This window comes from Papilio xuthus, unplaced genomic scaffold, assembly GCF_000836235.2.
Source record: "Papilio xuthus unplaced genomic scaffold, Pxut_1.1 DF826159.1, whole genome shotgun sequence".
NCBI classification, from domain to species: Eukaryota; Metazoa; Arthropoda; class Insecta; order Lepidoptera; family Papilionidae; genus Papilio; species Papilio xuthus.
In genome coordinates this window covers 873291-896272 of record NW_013532490.1, presented here as the reverse complement: position 1 = coordinate 896272, position 22982 = coordinate 873291, and the positions used below count along the sequence as shown (strand labels likewise).

Sequence of the window (22982 nt, the reverse complement as noted above, 5' to 3'; positions counted from 1 at the left end):
CTACATTTTTCATCTTTTTTATTTTTGGTATCAAGAAAATACCACAAGATAATTATTTAAGGGCGAAAGGCGACACCTCAAAATTAAATACTAATATTACCAATATACTATATATATATAGGTTACTTACAAGTACAAATATTCATTTAAAACAAAAAAATAAGGAGCAAGGAAAACATTTGGCAGCCCCAGGCAGCCCCTTATTTGCCCGTTTTTTTGTAAACTTATCTTTAAAATGAACGTTCCGTTTGTATTAATCTGTTGGATTTCGTTCAAAAACAATATTTTTTATTTTAAATGTCAGCGGAGAATTTCACTTCATTTGTTTAATACCTTAGGTAATTTTAAACTGCAAGTTAACTTTAAATAAAGTTTAAAATTGATGAGAAAAACAAAACAGACCGACGGGTTGTAAAATAAAAATTAAATTAAAAAACTATCTCACAACTTTTGTCTGATTTCCGAACACAAAGTAGTGATGTCGATTGTATACATGGCATATTTTAATTCGGTAATTTTTCATGTAAATTATGAGATGAATAATTAAATTAATGAATTGTTTTTAAAAAATGGCATTCGTTAGTGCTGTGACCGGCGATGATTCGACAAAGAAGTTCATGGACGTTTTACAAAATGACTTCAAAACACTCAGCTTGGAAACTAAAAAGAAATATCCTCAGATAAGAGAGGTTTTGTATCCTTCTGTTTATTTTGTAATAGAAATTATGTTAAACTTTAAAAGAAATCAAAATCGCCACCCACCGACCTTAACAACTATTGAACATAGTTTCTCTTTACTAGTATTATAATGTAAATAAATATTCTTAGAACAATGTCAATTAAATTTCTTACTTATTTGTATTCACGAAATAGTTTTAATTTAGAAGCCAGTTAATAATTGGGGCATGTTAACTACAAAGTTGGTATTAAACTAGTTTTCATTTTTTTAAGATAGAAATTTTCAACATGTTTACAAAGTAGTAAGTTATAATTTGTTTTTTTTCAGGCATGTGATGAGGCTATAGAGAAATTAGCCCTTGCTTCAAATAACCCACAAGCATCATTGTATGGAGTAGTGAATCAAATACTTTATCCCTTAGTGCAAGGGTGTGAATCAAAAGATATAAAAATTATCAAGGTAAACATAAATGATAACTTTTAATTTAGTTGAACTTTTAAAAAGATTTTACATAATCTTTTTTGTATTTTACTTTACCTAGAAGTCATTATGGTTGATTCATTAAATATATTATGTATATGTAAGAATAAACAAACATAAATATACTAATAATTACAACTTAGCAATACAGAGTGTTTTGAATAATATTTATATGACTAACCTACCTAACTACCTATTGGTTTCTGACGCAAAAATCTGTGTATTAAATTTAACATCATCCCAATCATTATCTAGTATTATAGTTTAAATGGGGTTTTTCATCTCAGGTTAATTATTTAATTCTATTGTAAACAATTTTCCAGTTCTGTCTGGGCACAATACAGCGTTTAATAGCTCAGCAAGGGATTGATGCAAAGGGAGCCAGACATGTGGTGGATTGCTTGTACAATCTCGGCCAGGCAGGAGTGCTGGAGCTGAAGCTACTACAGACTGCTGCACTTTTGATGACCACATCTGATCTTGTGCACGGAGATACATTAGCAAGAGTGAGAGCAAATTATATTATATATTATATATTCTTTTTAATAAGGAATGTCTATTTAAACAAACTTATATAAACTTTGACTTAAAAATTGATGATAATTTTGCTTATTAAACTAACAATTAAATATTGCTCATAAGATTTGTCTCTAATACCAATTTTCTATTGATTCTGGTCCCTCCATGGGACTAAAAATTGTACCAAAATTGTTCATAGAAAAAGCAATAATTCTAATGAGAAAGGAATAGTACGCTTTGTGTTCATGTTTGCAAATTTATGTTCTAAATAGCTGTCGTCCGCGACTCCTTCCATACTGAATTTTAAAAAAAAACTTAATAAGTAGCCTAAGTGTTTGTTCAGACTATGTTCTATATCCTTGCCAAATTTCAATGAGATCCATGCAGCCGTTCCGGGGATACCTTCAAACAAACATCCATACATCCATGTTACATTTGCATTTATAATATTAGTAAGATATATTTACAGACAATGGTGATGTGTATGCGCACGGTGTCTGCCAGTGAAGCACGTGACGTCAGCACCAGTCATGCAGCAGCAGCTACAGTGCGGCAGCTTGTTGCACTTGTGTTTGAACGTGCTCTTGCTGAGGCTGATGGTAATATTATTATAAGATAATTAAATGAAAGGATATTTTATGGTATAGTTCAAAGATAGTTATGTTTAACTACAGAAGAGAAGAAGAAGCTAAATTAATATGTCGGAATCTAACATACTTGTTTCTTTTCTTTTAATTAATATTAATTGAGTGTAATAGGTTAAATTTCTTTGAGATATATCGAACTGTCGTAGAATTATCGAGTAAATAAGGGAACTGTATATATTTCTGGGATCATAGTTAGCCTGTGTTCCATATTTATAGCAAATTTCATTGAGTTCAGTTTCATTATACTGAAGATACCATCTATCTTCTATACATACATCCAAACATTCGCATTATTAGTAGTAAGATTATGAATTTCTTGTACTTTACCTTTTTTTTTGTATTAAAGGTAAATTGAAAGTGAATCCCGCAGATGTGAGATTACAGACAAATACAAAAGCACCTAAAGAACTGAAGCCTTGTGCAACTGACGCGTATCTTATATTACAAGTAAGTACTACTTCAAGGACTAGTATGTACAGTCAGCTGCATAAATAAGTAAACCATAGTTGTCGTCCACGATAAAAAAAACTTAATTAGTGGCCTATGTGTTCTTTCAGACTATGATCTATATCTAGAGCATAGAGATCCGTTTAGCCGTTCTGGAGATATTTAGTAAGAAACATCCATCCATCCATCCATCTTTGGGATTCAACATTAGTATGTATTTATGGTCGAAAGAATATAGACGGATATGTATACATATTGCATACATCTTTTTGAAATTGAAGGGATATACAAGTTTCTGAAGCATTGTGAACATATACATATTTATGCGGCTGACTGTACACATAAAAATATTATGAAATCTTTATATATATAATTGTTCTGTGAGTGTGTATGTCACTGAACTTCTCTCAAATGACTGGACCGATTTTGATGAAATTTTTTGTGTGTGTTCAAGGGGATCTGGGAATGGTTTAGATTCACAATTTTCATCAAATATTAACTTCATATTAATTTATTCAAATTAAAGACGTGTAGACAGGACAATGTCTGTCGGGTCCGCTAGTACTTTATAAAGTATAAATAGGTGTATTCTTAATTACAACAAAAAGGCTTGTTATCTTGAAGAATTTTGTATTATCAGATGACAAGATTATTTTTGAATAACATCAAAAATACATTAAACAATTTGTTGTGGTATTTTGTAATTAGAATTATATGTTAAAGTTTTTTCATTTGTTTTTTTTTTTCTTCAAGGATATAATACAATTAATAAACGGCGATGCTGCGCATTGGTTGGTCGGTATATCTGATGTGCCAAAGACATTCGGTCTGGAGCTGCTCGATACTGTGCTGACTGATTTCTCCGAAGTGTTCTTTAAAGTGAGGATTATTTCTAGAACTTTCTATATTTATTAAGATGGAATTGAAAATAAAATGTGTTGGTTTTTCGCTTTCAGATTCAAGAATTTAGATTTCTACTCAAAGAGCATGTTTGTGCTCTCATAATAAGGCTATTCTCACCAAATGTCAAATACAGGTAATATGAAAATTGTAACACCCTTTATATCTATTATTTCCTATTATAAACTTACTAAACAAAGAACGTCGAGCGTCGGTGGCTCAGGGGTCAAGCACCTGACTTGCAATCTGCAGGTCTTGTGTTCGAATCCCGCTATGCACCAATGTGTTTTTCGATTTCCGATTTACATATGTACATTTATCCGACGTTGTTACGGTGAAGGAAAACATCGTGATGCAACCTGCACATATCTGAGAAGAAATTCAAAGATATGTGTGAAGTCAACCAACCCGCACTGGGCCAGCGTGGTTGACTATGGCCTAATCACCCTTAACTTAGGGTAGGCTCCGAGCCCCTCGGTGGGGACGTATAGTGAGCTGATGGTGAAACAAACAACAGTCTTAGTGTGGGTTTTTGAGACCAAAATCTCAGTATCAAATATATCATCATCCCTTTCATTATCTTTGAAAGACAATATGTTTTTAACAGGGATTTTGGTCTTAGAAACCCATGGTTAGCGAACAGTAGAGTTCATTCCTTCACGTGTCATTCTAATATCAACTCTATTGTCAAGGTTTAAAGTTGTATTTACCTTATGTGACAAATTCAAGCAAAATATTCGAATTTCGACTGTATTGGTATTTGTAATAGAGCTGCATTCACTGCGCTGCACATCCCGGGCGCGGGGGCGAGTGCGGGCGCGGCGGGGGCGGGCAGCCCGGCGCCCGAGCGGCCGCACTTCCCCGTCACCATGCGGCTGCTGCGTCTCGTCTCCATCATCGTGCACAAGTATCATCAAGTGCTGGTGAGTACATCTCACCAACAACTATACTGTTTGCATTAATTATCCGGCTCGACAGGACCAACACCACGACTACACAAGACAAGCGTCAAGTGGAAGTAATTCGTGTAGTCTGATTTTAGTCCCCTTTTACTTCCTATTTTCTTGTAAATAAAGGACGGGAGTAGAAAGTGAATTTGATGGAAATATAAAAAAAAAAAAGGAAGTACTATGATATTCCGTGAACTAAAACTAAAATTCGGTTCTGTAGTTACATTACCAAAACAGTAAAATATGGAATATTAATTTCTGTACGTCCCCAGAATAAAAGTTAATGTTTAATTTAGCTGTAGTTAGTGTAGTATAATGTAGATTTTAAGTAGTTACTAAGGGTCTGCTTTAGTGACGAATTACTAATTCTTGGTGTGACAGTGTGTTAATGTAACATTGTATTTCAGGTGACAGAGTGCGAGATCTTCCTGTCATTGACCATCAAGTTCCTGGACCCGGACAAGCCTTTGTGGCAGCGCGCTCTGGCGTTAGAGGTCCTGCACAAGATGACCATACAGCCACGTAAGTTCATCACACAGTTAACTAGCTATTGCCCGCGACTCAGTCCGGGAGGAATGAAATACATATAATTAGTAACCTATATGTTCTTCCAGATTATGTCCTAAATGTATATCAGATTTCATCGACATCAAGCAAACAAAATTATATAGTTAGTAGTTCTAAATTTCGTCTTTATGTTATACATAATAAGGTTTATTTTCCCTTGTACAGATTTACTGAAGGCGTTCTGTGAGTGCTACGACATGAAGCCTCACGCCACCAACATATTCCAGGACATCGTGAACGCGCTCGGAGCTTACGTGCAGAGCCTTTTCGTCGCCAACCAGCTCAACCAGCACCTAGGTACGCTTACATATTGCTTCTTGACAATACTATTATAACACACTTGTTATGCTATTTCTACATTCATACAAATACATACAAACATTTATATTTTCATTCAGTCTACGTTAATATTATAAATAGCAGAAAATTGCAAATGACCTTGAAAAATTATTTCATTGTGTTTTATAGCTTTTTATTAAGAAGTTTATTGTAAAGTAGGTTTAATGCGTAAAATTTATACTAAGGGACTACTTAAGTTACAATTACAGGAGTCTGAGTGCGATAAATAAACTTAAAAGCATATTCAACGAATACAATAAAAAAGTTGACACTTTTATTAATTTAATTTATTATATTTAGACGTATGCAAATGATGTACAAGATCACAATCTTCGTTGTTAACTTGTACCCCCGCGTAGTCAATGTCGGGCACCAGCAGCTCACTCACCGCTACGTCTAGCTCCGCCCCCTCCGTAGCGGGACCCTCCCACATTTCTGATTGCTCCTCCTCCTCAGTATCTTCTGTCTTGTAGAATGACTGGAGAAAACCATCACCTCGACGGATCGATTCACCTTTGGATACATTTTTTTTAAATAAATAGACGATTGGTATAATGTTCTTTTGTTATAAGTTTATAGCTATACTAGCTATCGCCCGCGACACAGACCGCGCGCAAATAAAAAAACAATAAGTAGCCTATGTATTCTTTTAGTCAACGTTTTATATCTGTGCAAAATTTCAATAACATCCGTTGATCCGTTCTGGAGATACCTTCAAACATCCATCCATCCAAAGTCTAAACTTATAAGATTGAAAAAGTTTTAACGATATCTTTATGTGAACTGTCAACAATCCATTCAGTGTTACACTAGGATACATTGCTCTTTACAATTTAATTACTGTTTTGAGAAAAGTTGTCTTGATAAATATTCTGTTTCTTAGGTCTTTAACATTTAAATGACAATATAGATTGTTGGAGAAAAGGGTTTTTTTTCTTTTTTTTATATCAAAAGGTGGCAAACGAGCGAGCGACCACCTGAAATCGTTGAAATAGCGAAGTGACCGCTGCCCATAGACATACGCAATTGCATATGCGTTGCCTACCTTTAATCGATGGAGGAGACGATGCACTGAAAGAAAATATCTTCCCTTTCCATGCATCCTCTCATCCAGAAAGTCTACTTCCACTTCCCATCCTTTCCTTATAAGAAAAAGGGTGAGAAGGGAAAGGGGTCTAAATTAAGCCTTCGGGACGCACACTCATCAGACGAAACGCGAAATAGCTTCCACTTGACGCCTGTCTTCTGTGTGGTCGTGGTATTTCACCGGGCGAGCCGGGACAATTCCTGCGAAGATGTTAAAGCGGGCTCTACCACTGTTAAAAGTCTAAGTCATAATAGTGTACTTACGAGTTTCTGAGCGTAATCTCTTCAACTGTCCGTCATCTTCGGACAGCGTCTGCGTGTATAGATCGATGAACGCACGACAAGATCGTAAACAGAGCATATAAGTCGGAAACCGGTTGGATCTAGTCGATAGATAGCAGCCAAGACGTTCACTGGATGGAGGGAGAATTATTTTTATGTAGCTATCGCCCGCTAATAAGTCCGTGTGGATTTAAACTGTAAAACTCAATTAGTAGCCTATGTGTTCTTCCAGATTATGTTCTATATCTATGCCAAATTTCAACGAGATTCATGCATCCGTTCTGGAGATACTTCCTAAAAATCATCCATACACCTAAAATTTGCATTTATAATATTAGTAAGATTAAATAGTTTTTTACTCAAAACGCCACGCCCCTGTGTATATCACGCGTCATCAAAGCGATATCTTGCTCTTTGTTAGCTGTTAATATATTATCGACTTTTACTAAGCTTTTTACTAAAATTTTGTTAGACACTAACGTGCAATTTAACGAGAAGAAATCAAAAGTCCAAACAGGCACAACAGCTTCAGCGCACACGCCCGGTGAGAAGCGCCGCGTGCAGCGCATGTTTAATTTTTGACGACGAACTGTACACAGATGTTACCGTAAAATTGTTAACTTTGTTAAATTTCCACAAAAGAAATCAGAACAAATGTTAAATAGTTCGCCTTAACCCTTAATTCGATGGAGTCCAGTGTGACGAACAACTAATAAAAAAATGTACTGAACTAGTTTAGAGAAAATTACGTAAGTAATTTACTAAAAAAAACTGTTTTTTTGCTACAAAAAATTTCTTCGAATTATGGGTTAAGCAAAAATCTCAAATAAATTAATTTGTACTCACTGTTTATACCGTTTACATATCGTGTTGTTAAATTTATAACGCATAGAACTAGCTGTAGGTGAAAAACGTTCATTTTCATTCAAAGTTGACGTTACATGGCATAGTAGATTAATTTTACAATTCATTAGATATTTAAGGAAAAAACTTATTTAATTTATAATAAGAACTTTGTGGTTTCTGTAGTTTGTAGTGACAATTATAAAACTAAACCAAATATAACGTTAACTAAATATAAAAAAGCAATTGTATAATTTTTCACTTTAATTTTGTAAGGTCTAGAATATTTTCCATTTTATTCCATACAGCATCATCAGGACTTCCCCAACAGGCTGGCTTTTATTGGAAAGGCGTGTGGCTGCCGCTCTGCGTCACTTTCGAACCTGGAACCGCTAAATCTGTGTAGTAAGTTATTGCATTTCAAATTTATTCACGAATAAATACATGGCTAGTAGCTTTATATTATTTTCTACTTAAAAGTCACCTTTATTTTCATCAATTTTGTTATAAATTAAAATAAGTAAAATAACCAATTTTTTAAGTTTTTAAATAAAATTTTGAATTGAATTTCACCATATCATTCTATTAGTCAAATATGTTTAAACATAAATATGTCATCCGCAATTTTGTGACGGCGGCCTTTCACAGTTCTTCAAGCTTTTTCATATGATGCCCATGTGTTGCCTTGTGTAAAAATATAAACTTCAAATATCCTGCTCGAAGGACCAACTTTAGTTAATATTTCTGTTGATAGCATAGAGATGTTGGACCGGAGTGAAGCGCCGACAATACAAGAAGGTTACGGCATCTCTGTGGCCTACGCCTGCCTCATGGAGATTATACGATCTATTGCTATCAGTGTGGAAGGGGATGAGTATTTTAGGTGAGTTATTACTTTGAAATACAGTCAAGCCAGGATAAGTGAGAACTAAGTAAGCGAGAGTCGTTCTTGACGGACGACCTTCAGAAGCACTTGGTTTAAGAGAGGAACCTCTTCAACATCGCGGTTCCTTGAACTTTCGCTGATCCACGTTCGACTGTGCTTAGACTTATAAGTTATTTTGTTAAGTCAAAATATTTAAAATGTCTGTTTATGTTTTATAGGTTGCAAGAATTATATGAAGACATACAAAATGATTGTGAGGAAATTATTAACAATAAAAATGGGAACAACAATAAAGGTATATTTAATATTATAAATTCGAATTTTTAGATGGATGGATGGATGGATTTTTGTATAGATCTTGCTGAAATTTAGTATAAATGTAGAATGTAGTCTGGAAGAACACAGACTATTTTACTTTTAATTCCGCGCGGACGGAATTGCGGGCAACAGCTTGTTTTTCTATTAAATATTTTACGAAATTATTAAGCTATCTCTAAGAAATAAATTTAATATAAAATATTTGTTTTAGAACTAGAAAGTACTACGGAAAGTACGGAAATATCAAACAACGGTCATAGAGGAGAACCAGATCAGAATTCCAATGTAGTGCAGAAGATCAACCCTGAAATGGAAGAAAAGGAGAAACTTGTTATGTTACAGGTAAATAGATAGTTAACATGTCGATAATTGGTCTCTTACAGAAGCCCTTAGTGTAGATTTTCATACTCAATCTACACTAAGGGTCCATATAACAACTCTGAGTATAACATTAGGCTGCACTCGAGTCCTTTGCTAAATGAAGTAATGGCTTCATATTGTTTGCAGCTTATAAAGTCGTCATGGTGCGGCCTCGTGTGGGGTCTGTCGGTGTTGGCGGAGGCCAGCATCGGTGAGCTGGAGAACATCCTCTGTGCCATACAGACCCTGGCAAGGGTCAGTGGGAAGGTGAGTTTGTTGTCTTTTAGTATTAAAGTGAGTTAAGAACGACTGGCACTTAGTTTCAGAAGTTAATAGTGTAATGAAAAACTGGTTGGAAAATTGCAAATATAGATAAAAAAACGATATTATAATCAAACTAGGTTATCTGAACCGTTGAGAGAGGCGCTGCTATCGCGGTTAGTACTGGCAGAGTATATTTAAAACCTATTTAGACAGAGAAAAAGTGACATGACAGCTGCAGTACAAAGAGGTTTTGTGATACGTTTTGACGTTAACATCGTAAACGAAGGGGGCGTTAGTGAGCTGTTATAATTTAGTTTGATTTATGTCTACCGGTTCAGAAGCGTTATTTAATTAAATTTGAGATGTTTGTTTGCTTGGTATGAAATGTGTGTACGTTGTGTGTAGGTGGGCGTGTCTGGATCACGTGACGCGTGCGTGGCTGCGCTGTGCCGCGCGGCGCTGCCAGCACAGTACTGCGTGCCAGTGCTGGGTGCGCTGGGGGCGCTGGCGTGCCCCTGGGCTCCCGCTGCACGCGCCCCTCACCCCCCAGCACCAGATCTCCGTCACCATGTCGTGTGGGTGGGCACGCCACTGCCCTGCGCACAGCTACCTACTGGTTGGTACATTTTTTATTATAGGTTTGATATTAAAAAGTGATTTTTTTTATTGAACTCAGTCTGAAGTGCTCGTATGCGTGGAGAAGAATTCAGTGTCACTTATCGTTGGTTTCTGAGACTGTTTACAATAAATTGTTATCTCTGTTCTCTGTCTCTGTTTAATCTACCAGGGCAGCAGCAGTCGTTCGTGATGGTGACATCCCGGCACGTGACGGCGATGAAGGCGCTGCTGAGCGCGGCGCGGCGTGACGGCGACACCATCCAGCAGGCCTGGCTGCCAGTCCTCACCACGCTGCAGCATCTGGTCAGTCGCAATACCACACACATCATACTACCGGAGAGTACATACTCAAACAATATTTCCCCGCGACTTCGTCCGCACAGGATTAAGAAAGTTTAAATAGTAGCCTATCTTCCAGATTATGTTCTACATCTATGACAAATTTGTAGCCGTTCTGGTGATACCTTCTAATAAATATCTATTTGTACATCCAAACATTCGCATTATATTTTGACTTGATTGTTATTGTAGGTGTGGATCCTGGGTTTGAAGCCGTCTACTGGCGGCAGCATGAAGGCGAGCCGCGCCAGCGCAGACGCCAACGCTGTGATGAGCACCTCCGCTGTTATGGCTGACCTGCCAGGTACAAACTGACAAACTCTACAAATATGTTTTACTTATATATAATAATTTCAGTACATATTCTTAATAACAAAATTATTTGAATTGTAATTTATATTTTTTTCTTTTTAAAAAATTTAAAAAAAAAATTTTTTTTAGTTTTTGTGGAAAAGTTGTGCCGAAATTTTCTTTAAATCAATTAATATGAATATTTTTCATGCCACAATTGATAATTGTAACACGCTGTATATAAGTGTTGTAGTGAGCGTTATTTGCAGGTCAGCAAGTTCCCGTGGCCGAGTCTCTCGGAGTCATGAGCGGTACATACTGTGTTGTACTTTATATATGTTTATTTGGAAAAAATACATACAAACATCATAACCAACAATAGACTTTATTATTCCGTGTTAAAGTTCATTTTCAACTTGCGATCACTTGTACTGGTAACAAAACAGTTTTGCAGAAGGTTTAAAAAAGCTTTTGTTCGTCACCGCACTGGGATGGAGCTTGCTGACCGTACATTTATATAAATATATATTTCATGCACTATTTAACACTTACGAAAATAGTATTGCCATCTCTATTGTTTTGGAATAAATGATAGAGATGGCAATGTATTTTTGTATAAACTTTCGACAGTGTAATGATTAAAAAATATATAATTAATAGAAAAGGTCGTTGGATATTTATTTTAACAATATATTTTAACTTATTATTCTTTAAATCTTATCTTTTACATTTATCTGTATTTGATTTGCAATTTTGTAACAACTTTTGTTATAAAAAAATATCCAATGAATATTTAAGATAAAGTTTACATTGCACGTGTTACTGGGATTCGCTTTTTATACAAATAAACATATTTCAGTCACCCTTAACTTAGGGTAGGTTCCGAGCCCTTTAGTGGTGACATTTAGTGAGCTGATGATGAAACATATTATTTAACCAAATAATAAGTAGTAACGAATTTATAGCACAAAATATTACACTTCTCTATTTGGAAATCTAAATCTTAGTTTAAAGAGCACTTGGTTTACAAATAACTTGGTTTAAAGAGGCTTACACAGATTTCGATATTGCTGATATGTGGCTTAATGTTTGGGTTAAAATTGTTATGACAGGTCACTATGTTAAAATATTATAAACAGATGCCGACTAACATAACACAATAAAATTTAAATCGTAGAGTCCAATAGTAATTACAAAAATAAATTTTTTCACACACAAGTCTCCGAAGTTCACTATTATGCACGAAATTGGGTTCAACTTTATTGCATACGCTTATGGGTATGGGTTGCCTATCTATCCAATCCATTTATTCATGTATATTTGCAGCTCTATCAGCCATGCTGTCTCGCGTGTTTGAATCCTCGAAGAACTTGGATGATGTGGCACTTCATCATCTTATCGACGCGCTCTGCAAATTGTCCAATGAAGCTATGGAGCTTGCTTATTCCAACAGGGTAGGTAGTTGTAGAGTTTAAACTGAAAATTACGCACACTTTTTTATGACAAATGTAAATATCAGATCATCGGTAGCTCAGAGGTCAAGCACTTGACTTGCAATCTGCAGGTCCTGGGTTCGAATCCGCCATGTACCAATGTGTTTTTAGATTTTCGATTAACATATGTACATTTATCCGACGTTGTATTACGGTGAAGGAAAACATCGTGATGCTGCACATATCTGAGAAGAAATTCAAAGATATGTGTGAAGTCAACCAACCCGCACTTGGGCAGCGTGGTTGACTATGGCCTAGTCACCCCTAACTTAGCGTAGGCTCCGAGCTCCTCGGTGGGGACGAATAGTGAACTGATGATGATGATGATGATGATGAAATGTAAATAAAGCAATCTCGCTATAGTGTTTTGTGTTTCAGTGATTTATAAACTTATCAGATTTAATGAAGATGTGTAATATTATAGGAACCATCTTTATTTGCTGTGGCGAAGCTTCTAGAAACTGGCTTGGCGAATATGCACAGGATTGAAGTCATGTGGAGGCCAATCACTAATCATCTTTTAGAAGTAAGTATATAATTGGCAATAAAAATTTAAATTAAAAATGTTTGTTTGTAAATGTGTCCTTAGTAATGTTTTCCTTTTTATCATGTTTTTTTTTTTAAATAAGTTAATGATATTTGTGTGTAGGTGTGCCAGCACCCTCACATCCGTATGCGGGAGTGGGGGGTGGAGGCGATCACATACCTGGTGCAGGCAGCCTTCCAGTACCACCACAACAACCCCGCACTCGTTACTGAAGTTAGTGCTACACTTTCAGATAACATGGAACTTTTATATTAATTAGTTGAACGACCTATATGCTACAATAACTTCTGTTATAACTGTCCTGAATAATCTTACTTAGATGGATGTATAATATGTTTGTTAGAAGGTATCTCCAGAACGGATGTATGGATCTCGCTGAAACATAATCTGGAAGAACTTATAGGCTTTTTTTTTCATATTTCCTTTGATGGAGTCGCAGGCGATAGCTAGTATGCATATAAACATGATAATGTAGAAGTTTTATACTAATTATTAATAGATTCTCATCTGCAGGACTCGTTGAATACTATAATTTAGCATAGCTCTTAGAAATTATTTGTTTAACAGAGCCATCTTACCGTCGGTTTCTGAGAAAATATCTGTATAAAACATCATCGACCCAACATCTTTTACAAAATACGATTTAAATGAAGATTTAGGTCTCGGAAACCAGACTCAGACAAAAAAGACCCAGTAATGTAGTAAGTGTACATGTGCAGGGTCGACAACGGCTGCTGCTGGAGCCGCTGGCGGAGCTGTGCGGTGTGCGGCACTGCGACGTGCGCGCGCGCCAACTGGAGTGTGCGGCGCGCCTGCTGCACTCGCGCGGTGACCAGCTCGGCGCAGCCTGGCCTCTCATGGTCGACATCATATCTGCTGTCTCTGAACGACATAGGTAACTCAAAATTGCTCATTTATATATTTTTTGTATGATTTTTTAAGCTGTATTTTGTCTTATATTTTTGAGTATTCGTTTGCCACACTCAGAGACTTAATGTCTACGTTAAAAGTCTTCTTTAAGTAGTCACACAATGGCTCTGAGTGTGGCAGAAATATATCACTTTGAAACTTTTAATAATTCATGGTTTTCAAATTTCGTAACAATATATAATTTGTGACCTCAAATTGCTGTTTTTTTTTAATTATCGGATTATAGGATATTGAAATCGCATGTTCTAATGTTTCGTGAATGCAAACTGAGATGTGAAACTATTGCAGCGAGCAGCTGGTGCGGTCAGCGTTCCAGTGCGCGCAGCTGGTGGCGGGCGACCTGCTGGGGTGTGCGGGGCCGCGCTGCCTGCGCCGGGTGCTCGCCGCCGCTGCAGCTTTTGCCAGGCAGACCAAGGAGCTTAATATCAGTCTCACTGCTGTCGGACTTATGGTATACATTTTTTTATACAACATGCTGAATTCGTTGAAATGGCGAAACGACTGCTATCCAAAGACATCTTGCAGATGCGTTTCCTACCTTTAATTGTCTGAGGAGGAGATGTACAGAAAGAGAATATTTACCCTTGCTATGAGTCCCCTCATTAATATTTTCCTTATAAGAAAATGAAGGAAAGGAAAAAGATCTAATATTAGGCCTCTGAAACATATCATCAGACGAATCGCGGAATAACTTCCACTTAAAGCCTGTCTTCTGTGTAGCCGTGGTATACCAAAAACTTGTATGTCTTTCCTACTGCTTTAAATATATTTAATTGTTAAAAGTAATTTTTGGTTAATTTTAGTGGAACATATCTGACTACTTGTACCACAACCGAGACAAGCTGTCTGCGGCGCTGGCCAGTGATCCAGTGTGTCCGGAGCTGCCGCACCACGCTGACTTGCCGCCGCTGGACAAACTCTGGATGTGTCTATATATACGACTCAGTAAGTATACATGAAGCTGACCACTTTAATCAACTGGCTAAAAGACATAGTAATTTGTGCTTTGATTATCGCCATGGTGCCGCTGATGGTAGATAACGTCAAAACCTGCCGTTTCTAAACAGTAGCCATCTCTTAAGACGTGTAACACTTTTCATATGTTGAATACAAAAAAACTCTGTGGACTGTACTTATAGCAACGGCTTAAGTAAAATTTCAACAAAAAAGTGTTTTTTTTAACAGTTCATAAATTGCAAGAATGTTGTACAAGTTGACAGCCCACTCTAGACGCTAGCGCCACCTACTAAAAGCTTTAAATTTTTCTTCCCATTATTTCGAAAATTTGTTCTAAATGCTTAATTAAAGGTATTATGTGAATTTGGTATACAATTTGGTTAAGCTAATTGTTTGTATCAGGCGAGCTGTGTACGGAGGCTCGCGCACCTGTCCGCCGCGCCGCCAGCCAGACTCTCTTCAGCTGCATCGGCGCACACGGCACTCTGCTCAGCAAGCCCGCCTGGCGTGCATTGCTGAATGTCCTCTTCCCAATGCTGGAACAGGTCACTGGTTTAGTCTTAACAAATATCTTGGTGGCTCAAGATCATTTTACTGTGTATAAGAATACTTATAAATAAGTTTGTATATGCCGGCACAGGTTCAGAAGCAGTCAAACATCGCTAGCTCGGAGAAGGTGGATACGGGGGAGCATATCCTGATCCATCATACGAGGAACACCGCGCAGAAGCAGTGGGCGGAGACACAGGTGACGTCATCATGACAACGCCAACTATCGCACACAGAATCATTCAGTAGCCTTAGTGCAGTTTTAGTATCAGAAATACACTAAATGGGAAGCACTTCTAGTAATTGAGTACTATATAGCGTTGTAATGCGATATTCAATCTATGATGGAATACAATCGTAGGAAATTAAATTCTCTATACATATGTTTCCAGGTGTTGACCCTGTCAGGTGTGTCTCGGGTGTTCCACTCTCGCTTCCAGCTGCTGACTACTGTGGGTGACTTCCAGCGCTCCTGGACCGCACTCCTTGATTATATTACTGACTTCGCACTACGAAGAAGTCACGAGGTCAGTCTCTCTTTATATTTATAGATTTAAAATCTTACTAATATTATGAATACGAATGTTTGGATGGATCGATTGATGAATGTTTGTTAGAGGGTATCTCCAGATCTTAGGCACAAATGTAGAACATAGTCTGGAAGAGCATATAGGTTACAATTTTTTTTTTAAAACCGCGCTTTCCTTTTTTTGTCTAATGAAATGAATTTTGTTTTATTGCAGGTGTCTCTGGCGGCGCTGAAGTCGTTCCAGGAGGTGGTGTCAGCAGCGGGGCGCGCGGAGAGCGGTGCGGGCGCAGCTGTGTGGCCTGCAGCCTGGGCAGCTTGGAGCGACATAGCCGCCTCCATTGGGAACCAGCAACCAGGTAATGTCGTATTAGTAATTTGTCCGACTGATAGGAGGGTAATGACTTCTTTTATCTACAATCTACTCCAAATTAGTTCTTATACGTCTCAGAGGGGTTCAGAGGCGAATACATAGCTAAATTCAGAATGTATGGAACTGACGCGCGACAATCACGTGACTTATCGAAAGGTATTGTCAGTTCTGTACATTTTTGAACTTTAATATGTAATCGCTACGGAGCGAATGCACTTTGTCTAATCTCCCTAGTTTTTTTTAATTACTAGTTTAAAAATTATTTACACCGCCATCTAGTTAAAATAAAATGAAACAATCAGTTTTTAAGTGTCTTTTAGGGTTTGAATTTTTATTACTGATGGCTTATTAGTTGTACAAATTGTAGTAGATTTTTAATTTTTTATAGCTAATATTGATGTAAAATTACTTGTTCCAGTGCTAGAGGAGGGCAAGCCAGCGGAGGCCTACGCGCCCTCACAGAACTTTCTCACTACGCTCGTGCAGATATTCCCTCTCATATTCCAACACATACGCTCTACGTAAGTCATCTCTTATAAAAACTAATATTTTTAATAATAATATTATAAAGAAGATAGATTTGTTTGTTTGTATTGAGTAGGCTCCGAAACTATTGAACAGATTTGAAAAAATCTTTCACTGTTGGAAAACTACACTATCCCCGTACATAGTCTATATTTATCGTTAGGTTTATTTCCATGCGGACGAAATCGCGCGCAACTGCTAGTACTGTATATCTTACTAATATCATAAATGCGAAAGTTTAGATGGATGAATGGATGGATGTTTGTTAGAAGGTATCTTCGGAACAGAACGAATCTTGCTGACTTGGCATAGTTGTAGAACATAGTCTGGAATAACACATAGGCTACTTAGTAGTTTATAATATAATATAACATTTTTTTTGCAGTTAATCTTATATTTATCAGTGTACATAAGTATTTAATAAAGTATATTAATGTATTTATTCCAGGTTCACAGCAAACGATGTACAGCGTCTAGGTGAGTGCTTGTGCCGCGTGTGCACCGCTGAGCCCGCCAGCGCAGTCGCAGCCGGCACTGCTCTCACACCCTCCGCCCCTGTTACATTACACGCGTTACATTGCCTTGAAGCACTGCATAAGGTAAGAACATGGAGTAACATACCGCGCAATGTATTGTGTTTTGATAAGAGTGTCGCCAGCCCATGATTCAAGGTTAGATATAGAACAAGTAGGATTTAATTTTTTCAGAAAATTAAATAAAACACCTCACGTAATTTTGGACGCCCCCTTATGTATTCAATTATAAATATCTTAGTATTACGAAGTAGTTACTGTTTTATATTTTTCGATTCTCGGGGGGGGGGGAATGGCTACCCTCCTTCAGGCGCCCTGGGCTTCGGCTTTTGTATTAATATTTTTTAGTGACTTTTAACAGATCAACGAGGTCAATGATGACAAGTTAATTTTAATAGTTATGTAATTATTGTTCGTGTACAGGAGGCGCTGTCACGCGAGGAGCTGCTGCCGGCGTTGTTCTCAGCGCTGACGTCACTGGCGGGCGCGTGCGGGGCGCGGCCGGAGCGCGGGGAGCGAGCGGGCGCGCGCTGCCTCGCCGCCGCAGCCGCACTGTACCGCGCCGCACCGCAACCCAGCGCACGACAGCTGCCCCTACTGCTGCAGGTATACATGTTATCAAATATCTTAGCGGCTCTGAACATTCTGCAAAGGTTCATTTACATAAAAGAATCGTACAAACAACATTTTAGAGTGAGACAAACGTAGTGTATTCCTATAAGTTTGTCTCGCTCTTAACGGACTGCCGAACGTTGTTCGTACAATTCTGCCTTATCGGTGTGTAGAACACAAAATTTGGTAGCGGCATGCTAGGGAAAGGCGCTTCGTAGCGCAGATGACAATAATATTGACACTACCTACATCTGTCTTACTTCTCCTATTATGTCTATATCCTAAAGGCGGTCATAACGACAGCAATTAGCATTTAGTTATAAAAGTGGATACTCCATAGAGTATACAGTGGTGATAACCAATACTGAATTTACCAATGTAGTATTATATTGTATAGTTCTACGATGTTAAAATGTGTTGTGTAAAAAATGTAATAAGTTCTTACTGTGAAGAAATACATCGTGATGCTGCACATATCTGAGAAGAAATTTAGAGATATGTGTGAAGTCAACCCGCACTTGGGCAGCGTGGTTGACTATGGCCTAATCACCCTTAACATAGGGTAGACTCTGAGCCCCATCGGTGGGGACGTATAGTGAGCTGATGATGATGAAAAAAATATAATATAGTTTTGTTATTGAATTTATTATCCGCAGGCGCTACACTCCGCAGTGCAGAAGGGTGGGTCAGATAAAAAGCGACGCAACAGCGACCCGCAAGAGGACGCCACGCAAATTGCATCACTCTTATTGCAAGTAAGTGGCATTTTATAATTTTATAAAGTTTTTCCAATATTACTTACAAATTGGTGCATTTTCAAAGACTATTTTATTCATGCAACTTTTTTTTCCAGGTGTTAGCAACAGGTCTACCGTTAGCGCGAGAGAAACCCGATGACTATGAAGAGTTTTGGGAGATCCTGCCAACTGTTCTAGAAACATTCATGTTTGAACCACCGTAAGTATTCACCTGCCGTGATACTTGTGTTAATACATATCATCTCTTTCATTCTCTTTAACCAAACAGAGACAGCAACAACACTGTGGAACGGTAAGTTACAACGCTATAGTCTATCACTACTCTTAAAGAGTATAAGCCGTTTCAAATATTTTCCCCGCTGACCTTGAACTGCGCAATATCATTCCCACCACATACTTTTATCCTGGCCATTTTTACCTGAAAATGTGTTCTATGTATTGACTCGAATGTTCGAAGGCGACATGTTTAATACATAGTATATTTGTATGCAGTGTGGGAGGCGGCAGTGACGCGCGCGAGCTGGTGGGCATCGTGCGCGACCAGGTGCTGCGGGGCACGCCGCGCACGCCGGCACGACACGCGCACCGCGTGCTCGCATTACTGCGGGCTGCGTCACTGCACGCGCAGCCACGACCAGCACGTATGTACTGTTATATTGAAGACTAGCTATCTCCCGCGACTCCGTCTACGCGGAATTAAAAAAAGATAATTAGTAGTCTATATGTTCTTCCAGACTATGTTCTATATGTATGACAAATATCATCGAGATCCGTTCAGCCGTTCTGGAGATACCTTCAAATAAACATCCATACAACCAAACATTCGCATTTATAATATTAGTAAGATCTCTCTCTCTCTCAAGGTGCCTCTTCATTTAATGGAGGTTGGCCGTCAGCTCAGTGAACTTTCGCCGATCTTGTGCCGAGCGAAATAAATGTTCCACGCTGGTAACATTCGTCCATTCCTTGATATTTCGCAACCACGATTTCTTTCTTCGTCCAGCGCGTCTTTTGCCTGCGATTTTGTCCATCATAATTAGTTGGAGAAGGTCGTATTAGTAAGATGTTTTGAGTATAAAAGATCGATTGTCCTTTTCAAGATAGATTGGATTTTATGAATGATATTGCAATCTTCAGATTTGTATATGTTTATTTTTATTATGTCTTTTTAATACCATAGTATTTTATTAGACACTGGGACATTTTGTTTTTTTTTCTGCTTTTTAATTGAGTTTGTCCTTTAACAGAGAATGAGCAAGAGTTACGCGAGCGTGAGGAGTTCGCTCGCACGTGCTTTGAGACTTTGCTGCAATTCTCAATGCTGGAGGACATCGACTCACTCACCGGAGGAGGTCAGTAATATGTTACAAATTTATGTTATAACTTTATTCACTCTTTTCTAATAAAGATAAGTTGAAAAGGGATTGAAGGAAGGGGAGGAGATGTATAGAAAATAAATATCCTGTTCTCTAACAATTTTTTTTAATTGAAATATAAGCAGATTTTTGTTAACCTACCGATATTTTTTTTACCATTCCAACTAAGCTCTATGCTTATGCTAGAACATGGTTTACGACATAATCGAATATAGTGGGATTCGAATCCCCGACCTCTTGATCGGAAATCCATACACTTAACCATTAAGCTATTGGAGCTTCAAACTACTAAAAAGTAGGCAACGAAGTTACAAGCTTTTGACTTAACAGAAATGTGTATGCGTAGAGGTCACTTCATTTTTATAGAGTTCCTAATTTCTTGCTTTTTTGTCTTCAACTAAAAAACCCTTTCTTAAATACTTCCAGATGAAGCAGACCCGCTGGCGATTATGCCTCTACTGGACAGGTTCCAGGAGGTGGTCTCCATGTATACCAGTGATGAAGACAATACAGAACCTCTGCCCAGGTAAATAACTTATATACCAAAAAGTAGGAATTCAGTTAATAACTAACTGTTGCTCGCGACTCCGTCCGCGTGGTATTAAAAAAAAACTTTTAGTAGCCTATGTGCTCTTCCAGACTATGTACTATATATGTGTCAAATTTCATCAAAATCCGTTTAGTCGTTCTGGAGATACCTTCTAACAGACATCCATCCATCTAAATATTAACATTTATAATATTAGTAAGATTACTTGTTAGAAATATGGTTTTTTTTTGTTTGACAGACATCAATTGTCAGAGATATCATTCGTACTGAAAGCGATAGCCAGTCTGACGGAAGCCATGAAGCGAGCTCCGCCGGGGAAAGTGGACGCGACAGCATGGGATAAGTTGATAGGTCAGTTTTGTGACTACTCGAATACTGTAACATGAGATGTAGATGATGACGTCATAGTGTTTGTACAAAAAAAATTAATTGTTGATTTTAAATTTTCAATCATCACAAGATAAATCGTGGGTTTCTGAGATCAAAATCAGATGATAGGGATAATAATATGTTTTACAAAGAGACTGGTTTCAGAAACCAATGGTTAGTCAAAAGATCTAACTTTAAAAATTAAATCGCGACCTGACTATATCAAGTTGACATGTAACAAAATTTGAAAATTAAAAAACTATTTTCTAAGCTTTATCTGTCTTAAAAATTTGAACTAGATTTAAGAAATATTATTTCGATCTAGATCTAGATCATTTTAATACTTAAATGTTTTGGTATGTTTCAGGCGTGTACCCCGCGCTGGTGCGGCTGGCGGCGAGCGGGCGCGCGGTGTGTGCGGGGGGTGCGGGGGGCGCGCTGCGGGAGGCGTTGCTGCAGTTCGCAGCGCTGCTGGCCCCGCCCCCACCCGCGCCCGCACCCGCCCCCTAGCGCCGTGTGCTCTACACCATCCGCATATAGAGCACGCATCTCTAGCGGTCACGCTACACCCCCCACCCCTACACACATACATGTAAATATAATTCTGTTATCTTGAGCTTCAAATGTTGAGAATATATACAAAATTATATTGTCTCTGTCTTTTCGCGGATTATGAAAGGGATGACGATGTTTGTTACACATGAGTGATGTTCTTCAACAAAATTTGTATTAAATTTGACATATTTTGTCGAAATCGCATATCGCAAGTATTCGTGATAGACTCTTACGCGTTCTCAAACCTGTATACGCACGTACGCTATCAGATCCAATTAATAAGTAATATATATATATAATATACATATATATATATATATATACCATAAAGTAGCAAACGAGCGAGCGGCCACCTGAAATCGCTGAAGTAGCGAAGTGACCGTTGCCCATAGACATACGCAATTGCATATGCGTTGCCTACCTTTAATCAACAGAGGAGATGATGCACAGAAAGAAAATATTTTCCCTTCCCATGCATCCTCTCATCCGGAAAGTCCACTTTCACTTCCCATCCTTGCCTTATATTATTATTTATGTCTTTGAATATTTTTTTTTATTAGTCGTGTGGGATTGACTCCCAGGCTTTTGCGCTACAGTTATTTAAAATTGCTGTCGATTATATTTTTAAAAGTCTTTTTAACTTTAAAAGATCAGTTGCTTGAGCTCATTTTCTTTTGCAGGTTTTGTAAAAATGAGGGTGTAAGCGGCCGCTGGGAGTTACAACTATATTATAAGCACCACCAAATATATGTAGATTAGTAATTTATATTTGTACGGTTGGCAAAAAAAGTTTTATATTGAATGTTTAGTACATATATTTACAGTTAATTCCATATTCTGTCTGGTTAGATAGACATTTATGTTTAAAATAACTATTTAATATATCTAAAAGATAGTTAAACAATATTTTGGATGGAGTAGTTTTTGAGTTTATTAGTTAGAAAAATTTATTTTCCTCTTTACAGTCTTAGTTTTTAGTTTTATTTAGTTCTTTTTTAATTTATATTGCAATCAAAATTATGAGAATAAAGAATTATACCGCGTTTATTTATGTTGAGAAATCAATATTTTATTATAGCAATAATATTTTTGTCGACCGTACATATTATATAAGTAGAGTAGTATATTAAGAGATTAATTATACATTGTATATTATTGTTCGTTTCATTTGTATCGAAATGTAAATTTCATTTTTTTTGTATATATTTAAAATGTCTAGTGTTGCTATACATACTATCTTACAAGATTAAGTTATTATATAATGTAAAAAAATATATTTAAGATATACATAGTTTATTACATAAAAACACTGCAGTGATTCTTGTTATATATTGTTCTCTTTCATTCTCTTTGACAAAACAGAGATAACTATATGTATAGACAAGTCACGGCAGATTTTACGTTTACACTTTACATGGTGTCCAAATATTCGACGCTTATTGAATTTTGGAACATCCTGTATTTATTGCTAAGTATTTGTAATTAATTGTAGAAAATGGCTGTCAGTTTAAAAT

The 22982-nt window shown here is 37.3% G+C and overlaps 1 protein-coding gene and 1 long non-coding RNA gene across 3 annotated transcripts; one reads left to right on the top strand and one right to left on the bottom strand.

Annotated features, from left to right (window-relative positions):
• Positions 1–462: 462 nt before the first annotated feature.
• mon2 (Mon2 homolog, regulator of endosome-to-Golgi trafficking) lies at positions 463–22363 on the top strand. 2 transcript variants are annotated; one of them, XM_013319393.1, is made up of 40 exons: positions 463–689; positions 1007–1138; positions 1483–1665; positions 2148–2277; positions 2672–2772; positions 3526–3651; positions 3729–3808; positions 4442–4595; positions 5030–5144; positions 5355–5486; positions 8048–8144; positions 8494–8622; positions 8844–8920; positions 9155–9285; positions 9451–9570; positions 9973–10183; positions 10355–10488; positions 10717–10828; positions 11085–11126; positions 12142–12269; positions 12733–12834; positions 12958–13068; positions 13575–13750; positions 14074–14236; positions 14589–14730; positions 15145–15287; positions 15383–15490; positions 15684–15818; positions 16035–16176; positions 16609–16711; positions 17164–17314; positions 17672–17854; positions 18517–18615; positions 18714–18817; positions 19111–19259; positions 19866–19970; positions 20421–20520; positions 20783–20895; positions 21281–21505; positions 22149–22363. In XM_013319393.1, the coding sequence occupies exons 1-39, from the start codon at positions 570–572 to the stop codon at positions 21421–21423; spliced, it is 4926 nt and encodes a 1641-aa protein (XP_013174847.1). In that variant the 5' UTR covers positions 463–569; the 3' UTR covers positions 21424–21505; positions 22149–22363. The 2 variants fall into 2 exon arrangements, with proteins under 2 accessions (XP_013174847.1, XP_013174848.1); XM_013319394.1 differs by lacking the exon at positions 11085–11126.
• On the bottom strand, positions 5803–7827 carry LOC106123177 (uncharacterized). Its single transcript, XR_001228150.1, has 4 exons — positions 7743–7827; positions 7377–7485; positions 6879–7209; positions 5803–6041 (listed from the first exon to the last, which is right to left on the bottom strand). It is a non-coding gene; the product is annotated as an uncharacterized LOC106123177 (long non-coding RNA).
• Positions 22364–22982: the final 619 nt, after the last annotated feature.

What these genes read in the sequence shown, in the direction of transcription:
- mon2 (XM_013319393.1), top strand. Translation starts at nt 570, where the DNA reads ATGGCATTCGTTAGTGCTGTGACCGGCGATGATTCGACAAAGAAGTTC. An exon ending in ACCCCGCACTCGTTACTGAA is followed by an intron (nt 13,069 to 13,574) that starts GTTAGTGCTACA and finishes GTACATGTGCAG; the next exon opens with GGTCGACAACGGCTGCTGCT. An exon ending in TTCCAACACATACGCTCTAC is followed by an intron (nt 16,712 to 17,163) that starts GTAAGTCATCTC and finishes TATTTATTCCAG; the next exon opens with GTTCACAGCAAACGATGTAC.